Source organism: Sceloporus occidentalis, unplaced genomic scaffold (genome assembly GCF_023333645.1).
Source record: "Sceloporus occidentalis isolate IW3139 unplaced genomic scaffold, rSceOcc1.0.p SCAF_33, whole genome shotgun sequence".
In the NCBI taxonomy this organism is placed as follows: Eukaryota; Metazoa; Chordata; class Lepidosauria; order Squamata; family Phrynosomatidae; genus Sceloporus; species Sceloporus occidentalis.
Window position 1 is genome coordinate 10,807,272 of NW_028317013.1, and position 12,172 is coordinate 10,819,443.

Consider the following 12,172-nt stretch of genomic DNA (forward strand, 5'->3'; position numbering starts at 1 on the left):
ATCCAGGTTATAAAACATTGCTCATATTCTTCTAGCAGGGACTGTTTAGATACAGAACGCAAAGGCTCTGAGTGTGGAAACAAATGTACCAGTCTACTAACGCTATTAAAGCTAGCCTTCTTAGTGGTAGCAAAATGCCAATATCCAAAAGTGTTTTTGAGTCAGAAAGTGTCAGAAACAAATGAAATAGAGTAATCTGTACTACTTTATAGACACTGATTTTATGAAGGAAATGTTACCAGGTCTGAACCTCCCAGAAATCATGATAATCAGCAGCATGGCCTAGCCACTATTTTGGGATAAAATACCAGCTAAATAATTATTTCTATGGTGGTATTATTGGCACCTGTTCTATTGAGTTGTCAGTAAATTTCTGGCTAAGCAATAACCCTGACCATACATGTTATAGTAAGAGTTTTTATTAGATATTTAGAAAATTAGACATTTAGAAAATTGAGAGCTATCTATATTGATGGGGACCACTTCCTCATGAACCCAATACATTTGGCTTCCTTAACTTAACATTTCTTTTCTGTATTATGAATAATGGTCACTGACTGTTGATTCAGGTTCCAACATACATAAACTGGTTACAGTTTACTCCATTTCCACAAAGACTAAGAAATCTATTAAAATTAGTATATATATACACATTACCACTATTTTGAATGTTCACCACATAGGTGTTGGAAGTTGGAATAATGGACACTGGCAATATAATTCTGAATGTATTGCATGTATAACACACACATCATGATGGTTTGTACAATGCCTATACCTTTTTCGTCTGGAGACATGGGTTGTTATACTATATTCCAGTTAGATAGCCATGTGCACTTTTCATTCTCCTGTATGAATGCTTTGTTTACCTAAAACCATTTTACAACCATGTTTATTTATGTCTTTGGAAAGACACAAAGGTAATCATCTGCTGGATCGTCTGCTATGGTAGTATAGTGAGGACTAGTTATGGAAATTTGCACAAAAAGTTGTGTGGAACATATACACACAGGAGAACACACATGGGTCTCAGAAACACATTCAAATAAAGATAAAAAAATATCTATATAAAACTGACTCCTGTGTCACTATAATTACACATCAGTTACAAAATTAATACATCTGGACAGTAATATATGCTAACTGGACAACCATATTAATAAGGAACAATAAAACCTTATGACTTTATATAAGGTAAATATAATATTTATTAGATTCCTATCCTTAAAAACCTGTAATTCCTAGGCTCATATTGCTTCTCTGGCTTTTCTGTTAGGTGTATATTTTTATGTAGATCAATTATATTGCTTTATCTTATATAATGTATTTGTCCATTAAGCATATATTGGTGTGCAGATATGAAGTCTGGCACTAGTAATCACCAAGTAGATCAGATAGAGATTTTTGCAGTAGGAAGCTGTTATCTTTTTCTAATACAGCAATTTCCTTTCAGTCCACTAAAAGGATTACAAACTGTGTATTTATATTCACTGTATATCAAGAATACTAACATAATATATAATTATACAGGTTACAGAGGGGTACACATTCCAATGTTTGGGAAAAACAATTAAAAAAGTTTTGCTTAGCACGGTGTCCCCAGAGGCAGCTCTGATTCTTTAATGCAGAACAAATGAGTTTGGGGCTCATCAACAGGCTTCTTTCCTTCTTCTCTAGCAGAGTCAGGTTTTCTTTCATCACAACAACAACAGCAACAATCCAGGAATGCCTGTCTTAGGGGTTTGGAAAGGCAGAGGAGTATAACTGGTGATACGGCACATTTGAGGAACAGAAAGAACTCGGTTACAAATGACAGAAGATCCTTAGAGACACTCAAGCTTGTATAGGTCACCAGGATGTTGGTAACATTCCCTGGCAGAGTGCAGATTCCGTAAACAGTAGCCAGGCTGGCCACCAACCAACTGAGCTGTCGCTGGCACTGTCCATATTTTTTGTCTTTTGTTGTATCCGCAATACGAAGTGTCACCAACAAGGAGATGCTAGTGAAAAGAAGTGGAAGGCAGAAGTAACAGCCTAACAGCCACCACATACGGGCATGCTGGTAAGTAAGAACTAAAGAATGCAACACAGGTGGCAGATTGGGGGCTGGATGCATTGTACATGACTGCCTTACAAATCCTGATGCAGGGGAACCATCCTCAGTAAGCTGCCACAGCAAGATTTCTGGCAATGCAAGGGTCAGGGACCCCACCCAAATAACTGATAACTTGCCTAGAATGGACTGGCATCCCTCAAGTGGCCGTGATGATGGCTGGGGAGAGGTAATTGACTGAAAACGATCAATTCCTAAAGCGCAGAGGGAAAATGTTGAAGCACCAAGAGAGGAAACCTAGGGACAAGAATAAAAAGATGTGATCAGCTAGTACACGACTTTCCCCAAGAACATAGTATTATTTACAAGACATGTGCAAATGGGCCAAACAAATTTCGTCTACAATCTGTTTGGCACAAAATTGTGGGCATTTTTAATTCGGGAACGGAATTCATTGCACGGGGCCCACATTCACTCTTACTTACTCTCTGACACATTCTCTTTTACTCTCTCATGCTCTCTAAATGTTTCCCTACCTTCTCTGCCGACTGCTTCCAGTTTCGTCTTCATCTTCTATATTCTCACTTCTCTTCTTATTTTTCAAAATCCTTAATCTGGTATCTTCTTTTTTTGTCTGCATCTCCGCAGACATAACCCGGCAACTTCCGCCAAAATGGCGGCGCTGCTGTAAAGTCCTCCCAGTACATCTAATCGCGGAAGAGGATGTCACCGAAAGCGCCAACTGAGAGCAATATGGCGGCACTTGCAGTGACATTCTCTCCCCTGAGTGGAAGTTTATTTTTTTGCGGAAGTTTCTGAGTTATGTCCATGGAGATGCGGAAGAAGATACCAGATTAGAGATTGAAGATTGAACATAGAAGATGATTAGAAGATGTGGAAAAAGATGTGGAAGCTGAAGTGGTCGGCAGAGAAGGTAGAGAAACATTTAGAGAGCATGAGAGGGAGAGTAAATGAGAATGAGTGAGTGAAAGAGTATGACCATGGACCCACCAATTTCGGATGAAAATTCATAGCTTTTTGCATAGTTTTCTACCAATTCGGGGGGGGGGGGGCTGGCCTCGTTTTTGTTAAATTCTGTAAATTTGCAATTCATCGAAAAAGAATGCACAAGTCTGTTATTTACTGTCTGGACTTTCAAAGAAAAAAAAAGTGGGGACTTGTGTACGCTTTATGAAAAATAGTATGTGGATTTCCCTCCTTATTATTGAGTTTATGTATTTTAGCCACAACCATTGCTAACAGGTATATAAAATAATGCACATAGGCATGCCTCTCTATACACAAACACTGACAGTAGAATTTATCTCACTTAAGTGCTCAGTGATTTTAAACGTGTCATAGGATGCCAGCTTTGTCACAATTTAATTGTAAGTGCTATTATTTGAAAAAGGAAGCATCTAGGAGACAGACCACGCACGCACACAAGGGCTAAAGAGCAGTGTTTTTTCTTTGTGCCTGCTCTCTGTAGCAACACTTACTAGGGAGTTCCAAACTGCATCTGGAAGCATCAGCAAAAGCTCTGTGCATCAGGAGCTTTGTGTAATGGGTTTCATTGGCCGGGTAGCTGCACACAAACAATGCCAGGGGCTGGCTGGAGAGGTGTAGATATTCCTTCCACTGGATTCTGGAGCAGTGGAAACATGTTCTCTGGAGTTAGGAATCACAAATTATGAATGGACGAATCTGGGTTTGGTGGTTGCCACGGAAATGCTATCTACCGGAATGCATAGTGCCTTCTGTAAAGTATATTATGTTTATATATATATATATGTATATATATATATATATATATATATATATATATATATAGTGTAGGACAGGGGCGTCCAAGTTTTTTCTGCAGTGGGCCACTTCATCAGAATTGTATACGTGCGCGGGCCGCACTCATTTTTCACTGTGAGAAAATATGGCCTTTAATAAGATATGCAGATTAAAATAAAGTAAATGACACAAAACCTTTACTTTTCCTCTCACTGATTTCTGGGATTTCTGGGCCTACAAATTCAGGATTCTGGATAAGTAAAAATAAAATAGTTCTATTTATTTTAGCGATGCACTAAAATGAAAATTCTGGACCAAAACCGAAAATTCAGGGTTCACTTAGCCGAAACTGAAAATGACCCCCCACACACTTTTAATAAAAGTAAGTTACACACCAAAATTGTACAAAAAATTATATATTATGATTGTTAACAGCAATCTCGGGCATACCCAGATTCCAGCATGTACTGGTTGGCTGGGCATTGTACCGGTATTTTTTGTCCAATTTTAGTGTGTAACCACGCTTTTATTAAAAATAACACACCACAATTGGACAAAAAAAATCAACAATATGACTTGGCATTATAGGAGTGTGATTGCTAACAGCAAACACACTCTTTTTATACCCAGGCAACCAGTAAATGCTGGAACCTAGGCATGATGGGACTGTGATTGCTGTTAGCTGTTAGCAATCCCACTCCTATCATCCCAAATCAGCCAGTACATGCTGGTACAGGGTGGCTGTAAGTGCAGACCCCATACTGCTGGCAGCATCAATACACAAGGGGGGGAGCTAGCCAGGTTTCAGCATGTACTGGCTGACTTGGCATGATAGGAGCGTGATTGCTAACAGCAAACATACTGTTTTTATACCCAGGCAACCAGTAAAGGCTGGAACCTAGGCATGATGGGACTGTGATTGCTGTTAGCAGATTGCTGTTAGCAATCACACTCCTATCATCCCAAATCAGCCAGTACATGCTGGTACAGGGTGGCTGTAAGTGCAGACCCCATACTGCTGGCAGCATCAATACACAAGGGGGGCAGCTAGCCAGGTTTCAGTATGTACTGGCTGACTTGGCATGATAGGAGTGGGATTGTTAACAGCAATCACAGTCCCATCATGCCTAGGTTCCAGCACTTACACATCCATGCTATCACACACACAAATTCATTCATTCACAGATTCATTCCCTCAATCAGACATACTCATTCACACAACCTTCCCCACCCCCTTACCTGCTCTACAGCTCTCGATGCCGCTCACAGACTTCAGCAGGGGGCGAGGCCTCCCTCGTTCTCCCCACAGAGGAAGCAGCTGGAGCAGAGAATTAGACCCTCCCACAAGTAAGCAGCAGGGCTCTTGTGATCCTGGCTGCCGATCTCACGCGGGCCGCACCTCGAGGTCCCACGGGCCGCATTTGGCCCGCGGGCCGCATGTTGGACGCCCCTGGTGTAGGAGGTGCACCCAGTACAGGCAATAATACATGTAACAACATACTGGGTATGCAAAAGATCGATACAGATCAATGTGCAATTTATAGGCACGATAGTATACAGTACTAGTTAAATGTATAAATCATATTGGTTTTGGTTAGACCATTATTCTCTCCACCTAGTGTATATGTAATATATGTGTATGTAAAAGAAAACGTGATTCATCAGACCAAGCCACCTTCTTCCATTGTTCCAGGCTCCAGCTTCTATGCTCAGATGACCACTGTAGGCACTTTCGGCAGTTGACAGAGGTCAGCATGGGCACCCTGACTGGTCTGCGGCTATGCAGCTCCATATGCAACAAACTGGGATGCACACCAGTAGCGTACCTAGCGGGGGGCGGGGGGGGCGGTCCGCACCGGGTGCCGCTCATCAGGGGGGTGCCAACTTGCCGGCACCCCTCCAGAGACGGACAGCAATGTCCGCCGCTGGAGGAGCAGGCTCGCAAGGGAGCGGTCTCGGAGGTCTTTAGCAGACCTCCGGCTCCCTTGAGTGATTTTAAGCCGGGTTCAACCCTTGAACCCGGCTTAAAACCACTCAAGGGAGCCGGAGGTCTGTTAAAAACCTCCGATATCGCTCCCTTGCGATCCGCGCGGCAACAGCTGCTGTGCGCCGGGATTTGTTGTCAGATCCCGGCGCACAACACTGAAGCCGCGCCCCCTGCCGTCCGTGCCCTCTGACCCGGAAGAAGACAGAAGAACTGAAGAAGAGGAGCGAAGAGGAGGAAAAGAAGCTGTAAGGAGAAAAGAGGAAAGGTAGGAAAGCATTCAGTGAGTGAGAGTTGATTGGTATGTGTGTGGATTGGTATGTGTGTGGATTGGTATGTATGTGTGGATTGGTGTATGTGTGGATTGATATGTGTGGATTGGTATATGTGTGGATTGGTATATGTGTGGATTGGTATATATGTGGATTGGTATGTCTGGATTGGTATATGTGTGGATTGGTATGTGTGTGGATTGGTGTGTGTGTGGATTGGTGTGTGTGTGTGTGTGGATTGGTATATGTGTGGATTGGTATATGTGTGGATTGGTATATATGTGGATTGGTATGTGTGGATTGGTATATGTGTCGATTGGTATGTGTGTGGGTTGGTATGTGTGTGGATTGGTATATGTGTGGATTGGTATATGTGTGGATTGGTGTGTGTGTGGATTGGTATGTGTGTGGATTGATGTGTGTGTGGATTGGTGTGTGTGTGGATTGGTGTGTGTGTGGATTGGTATGTGTGTGGATTGGTATATGTGCGGATTGGTAAGTGTGTGAGAGTGATGGGTGTTATGCTGTACCATTTCCAATGTATTTTTCATTATATAATTATGCTCTAGTACATCATAACTCCCATCACTCTATACTGTTCCATACAGTGGCAGAGCTGGGAGACAGAAGCCTTGCACCCCCACCGCAGGACTCCTGAAAGGTAAGTGAACTTCAAAGTGGGAGAGGGTAGATAGTTAGGAGGGGGTAGATAGGGAGAAGGAAGTCAGACGGGGGGATAGGGGGTAGATAGGGAGAAGGGAGTGAGAAGGGGTAGGTAGGACAAAAGGGAGTGATAGGGCAATCATACTCCTATCATGCCAAGTCTGAGAGTACATCCTGGAATCTGGGTATGCCTGGGCATGATAGAAATGTGATTGCTGTTAACAATCATATATATATATATATATATTAATATTGTTATTTAATTGTTTTGTCCTATTTTGGTGTGTTACTTACTTGAAATAAAAGTGTTAGAATTTTTTTTATGGTGTGGGGGGTAAATGCTGCATTTTCGGTTTCAGTCCAGAATTCGTTTCGGTGCATCCCTACTACTAATGAAGTGGTAGGCCTACACCACATCAGTGTTTGGCTTAGTATATAGTGATAGGAGTTATGCTGCACTATTATCAATGTCTGGCTCAATGTATAGTGATAGGGATTACGCTGTACCACCGTCAATGTGTGCCTCAGTATATAGTGATAGGTGTTATGTTGTACCACCGTCATTGTCTGCCTCAGTATATAGTGGTAGGTGTTATGCTGTACAACCATCAATGTCTGCCTCAGTATATAGTGATAGGTGTTATGCTGTACCACCGTCAATTTCTGCCTCAGTATATAGTGATAAGTGTTATGCTGTACCACCGTCAATGTCTGCCTCAGTATATAATGATAACAGTAAGTGTTATGCTGTACCACCTTCAGTGTCTGCGCCGGTATATAACAGTAGAAGCTATGCAGTTTTAAAGTGGGGGGGGGTGCCACATACAGGATCCGCCCCAGGTGCCAAATACTCTAGGTACGCCCCTGATGCACACCTTTCCATCAGAACCAGCATTAACTTTTACAGCTATTTGAGCTAAAGTAGTTAGTCTGTTGGATTTGACCACATAGGCCAGCCTTCGTCCATTACATGCACCTAAGGAAGCCGATTGGTGAAACGCGTTGTGCTGAATACGCCCATTGAGGAAGTGGACACAGAGGAATCCTGTGAGAACCAAGCTGTTACTGCTACAACACAGCATTATTCCAGTCCATTCCACGGGAGCGTTAAAGTATTCATATATGTAAGATACTACTTTTTTATTTATATTAAAGCTACTACTTTTTTTAACTCTTTCCCCTTCGGTCTTTTCTGTTACACCGGTACAAAGAAGAAACTCCATTCCCCAGAAGGGGCTCTATGGGCTTCCCATCAGAGGAACCTATTGAAGAATCCACTTTAATGAATTTAAATATTATTTCATTTCTGCACACATTGTGGTGTCGTTTGTAAATTTTGCGCAGCACTTTATTTCTTTGTTTTATGTATTATCTTTTACACACTTGTGGTCAGTGTGTTGGTTCTGCAGCACCAAGGTATTATACTTGTTTAAGTTGTGTCATTACACCAGATATCTGGCATTTTTATTAAAGCGCTGAATATCACTCTTTTCTTTTCACTTCAGATTGTGAACACCCCAAGAGAGCTGCAATTTTGGAGAAAGTTCAAAACGTCTAGGGCTGCAACAACTAATCGATAAAATCGATAATAATCGATAATGAAAATCGTTGCCAACGAATTTCATTATCGATTAGTTGAATCGATTATTAAATGAGGGTTTTTTGTGTCATAATTTATTCAACAAAAATAAAGCCAAAATGGAGAAGCCAAGTGTGAAAAAATAAGTACACCCTTACTGCTCCCACAGGACTTAAGATGCTAAGTAGCAGACATGTGCTGCCAATGAAATGCACTTGCTTAATTGATAATCAGCAGGCATGGTCACCGCTATAGAAGCCAAAGTTTTAGCATATTTGATCAGTTTACTCCCTGGTTAGAAGTTGTCAGGGTCCACCTGGGACAGCTGAGCCTTGTTACCTGAGTTTAGCCCTGCCCTTTTATAACTGCTCTCCCCTTCAGTCTGGACCTTTGCATTTGTTTGGCCTGGGTCCCTGTTAGACTGCTTGCAGCTAAAGATCTATTTGCTTATTCTGATTTCCTGTGTATGAGCTTGGCTACGTTCTCGATCCTGATTTGTGTCTCAGAAATACCTACCTTCCAAGCTGTGTGCCCTGCCAGAGCCCTCTGGCAAGGCACACCACTGGGAAGCCCTCTGGCAGGGGACACGGCTGGGAAGCCCTCTGGCAGGGGACACGGCTGGGAAGCCCTCTGGCAGGGCACACCGCTGGGAAGCCCTCTGGCAGGGCACACCACTGGGATCCCACAACACCACAATTGGCAAAAAACAATGAATAAGCAATTTGAGCTTGTTTTTTAGCCACAGCTTGTAAGCTTGTAGTCATTGAGTCAACCATATGCTCATCTGTATACCAAAGTATTCTAGAGTCAAATGTGAGGCCATCTGGCCCAGTCAAAGTCCAGACCACAACCCAATTGAAATGCCGTGTTGGGACCTTACTTCAAGTTATTGCTGCTGAAGGTGGTTCTACAAGCTATGAATCATAAGGTGTACTTAGTTTTTCACACATGGCTTCTCCATTTCGGCTTTTTTTAATTGAACAAAATCATGACACGGTGTACTATGTCATGTGTTGCTGTTCCTCTGAGGTTGCATTTACCTAATTTTTAGACCTGGTAAGTGACAGATGATGGTTATTATGTCCTGATATGTAAACCCATTGAATTCAAAGTGGGCATACTTTCTTTATCACACTACTGTAGGGTAGACATATGATTATCCTAAATATAAGACATAAAGCCACCGACTGACTTGAGCCCATCAGGGACACACTTTAAAACACATTAGATAGTTATGACACCTACTAAAGCTTAGGGATACTTTACGGCAGTGGGGTGGGTCGGTACACCCCTGTGCCACTCATCAGGGGGTGCCGCACTGACACAGACCTCCAGCCAGGTGTTACAATTAAGATCACAGGGTTTGGTACTGTAACCAGGCATGCCACTAAAGGGGGCACTGAAAAACCCTTGCAACCATGTGATCGCCCTATAGAGCCACTAGGTGCAGTCAACATCTTCCACTTAGCACATAGAGTCAAATGATCAAATAATCTCTCACACTCTCTTTCTGCATACTGTGTCTATCTGATCCAGTAAGCAAGATGTGACATCACATCCACTTCCTGCATGCTGAATCAATCTGCACACAGCACAGAGGAAGAAGAACACTCCACTGGTGTAATCTTAGGTACAGGCAGGCCGTTTAGAGAAAAAGATGACCAAGGCAGGCAGTTTGGGGCCACTGAAAAGCTGTTTGGAGGCAAAGATGGCACAGGCAGGCTATTTTGGGGGCATTGGCAAGCTGGTTGGGGACAGAGGTTTACTGAAAAGCTGTTTTAGGCCCCTGGGAATCAGCGTAGCTAAATGGACAGGGAGCATGTATGTGTGTGGGTTAGTGCATGCTCAGGGCATGTCCGTGTTTTGATTGGGGTATGTTAATTGAGGGGTGGGAGACCCTAGGTGATATAAGGTGCCCTCTGGGTGACCCCGGTCACTGTCCTTTTTTACAGGCACGGCCAACAGTCTTACCTGCTTCCCACCCTCCCTCCCTATTTCTTGTGTACTACCTTTCTTTCTTTTGTCACAGCTGGCGGTTTGTGTGTCCTTGCCGGTCTGGTTTTGGTAAGTGATGGAGTTTGGATGCTGGTGTAATGGAAGGCTCAATCCTCCCCTAACCTCTGGTGTTTTATTGGACGTGCCCACCGAGCTTGTTGGACGGCTGGTGGTTAGCATTGGTGGTGGGGCAGCGAAAGGTAGCTGTCAATTTTGTTTGGACGAGGGGGGAGGTGAGTACCTGTGGTCTGGATTGTGCAGTGTGAGAGGCCGGCAAGGACGGGGTTAATTCGGTTCCTGTGTTGGTTATGTTTTGAATATGTTACGGTAATGTGTTATGTATATTTGTATATTTGTATTTATTATTTATCGGTTATTGTATATTATTCTTATTGGTTTATGGTGTTTTGGGCCAACACAGTGTTTTATGGTTTTATAATAAAATTGTGCTGTGGCCTGCTTTATCCAATTTCGGTCTCCGTGTCGTTATTTGGTGGGTTAAACTGGTTTTGGGTTTACAATGCACGATACACACTACCTACATACAGGGGCACTGCAAACTGTTTTGTGCACTGCTAGCTAGATAGACCCTGGAGAGTGTAGTTTTGTGCCCCCTTTTGAAAACACTACACTAGATCACCAGGGAACAAGTAAGTAATTGTAGAAAGGGACAAGGAATTATGAGAAAAAGCTATTTACAAATTTGTGCAATAAATATTGTTGCAAACATTACTTTTTTGTGGATATTTTTATATTTTTCAAGTTGGGTGACAAATATAGGATCCACCCCAGAAGCCAAATAATCTAGGTACGCCCCTTTTTCACAGGCTATTTAAAAATATAAAAATGTGCAGCAATAAATGCTGCATGAATTTCAGCTCAGTAGTATTTAGAATACATAAAATGGCAGTACTTCAGTGTGCAGAATTTTGTGTTTATCGAATAACAAATGTAAAAGATAACAAACAACTCTTACCTCCATATAGTGTACAATTCGACAGGATATTACTCCAAGAAACCGTCGTTTGGTGATCTCTTGAAAGATAACAATAGGCAAACAGAAAAAAAGCAAAAGAAAGTCCCATAGAGCCAAGCCAGCCAAGATAGAGTCCCATGCACTCTTTAGATATAAGCTATGCCACACAATGCACATGACTGATAGATTGCTGATGATGCCAACAGCAAATACCACCAAAGAAAGCAACAACACCCCATAGGCACTGATGGAACTGTCACCCAGTGGATACAAAGGGTTCTGCAGTTGAGGATGCCAGGTAGAGGACAGAGTAGTATCATTGTTAATTTGCTTTACCACAGACATCCCGCTGGGAGGTGGGTGGATAAGCCTGGGATAGACCTCAGAGGCTTTTTTAAGGGTTCTATCTTGTGAACCTCTTTTTGCTCGATGCCCCACCACTTCACCTTTCTCTGTGCCAAATTCTTTGAGTGTAGCCTCATCCATAAACTCTCTAACCTTATTCGCCAAATCAGTAGCATTGATGGGGCTGTTCAACAGGATACTTAGAAGCAGCAATAATAACCCTAATAGGATGTTTAAGGCTCTCATCTTATGAAGCTGCAGACGATGGAGTGCAGAGAAGGAAAGTGAGCTATGAAGAAAGAGTGAGAGTGGGGGAGAGAATGATTTCCAGCTGTGGAAAACACAATTGTAGCTCTGAATCCTTTCTGAATGCTTCAGTGTCTCCCACAAAATAGAACACTTTATAGAATCTCTCTTCCCCTCCCCATCCATGCATAATATGAAGCAGCAGTCTCTATTCTCTGCTCTCTGGTACCCCCCAGCGGAAACAAACACAACACCTTCACAAAAACTAAAGACATTT

The 12,172-nt window shown here is 42.5% G+C and overlaps 1 protein-coding gene across 1 annotated transcript; it reads right to left on the bottom strand.

Moving 5' to 3' along the window:
- Window positions 1-1,585: 1,585 nt before the first annotated feature.
- On the bottom strand, window positions 1,586-11,790 carry LOC149298423 (G protein-coupled receptor 37-like 1). Its single transcript, XM_089487580.1, has 2 exons — window positions 11,305-11,790; window positions 1,586-2,350 (listed from the first exon to the last, which is right to left on the bottom strand). The coding sequence occupies exons 1-2, from the start codon at window positions 11,788-11,790 to the stop codon at window positions 1,586-1,588; spliced, it is 1,251 nt and encodes a 416-aa protein (XP_089343706.1).
- Window positions 11,791-12,172: the final 382 nt, after the last annotated feature.

Coding starts and splice junctions, on each gene's coding strand:
- LOC149298423 (XM_089487580.1), bottom strand. CDS start 11,790: ATGGATGAGGCTACACTCAAAGAATTTGGCACAGAGAAAGGTGAAGTG. Junction 2,351..11,304: donor GAATTGTACACTATATGGAG/GTAAGAGTTGTT, acceptor TCTTGTCCCTAG/GTTTCCTCTCTTGGTGCTTC.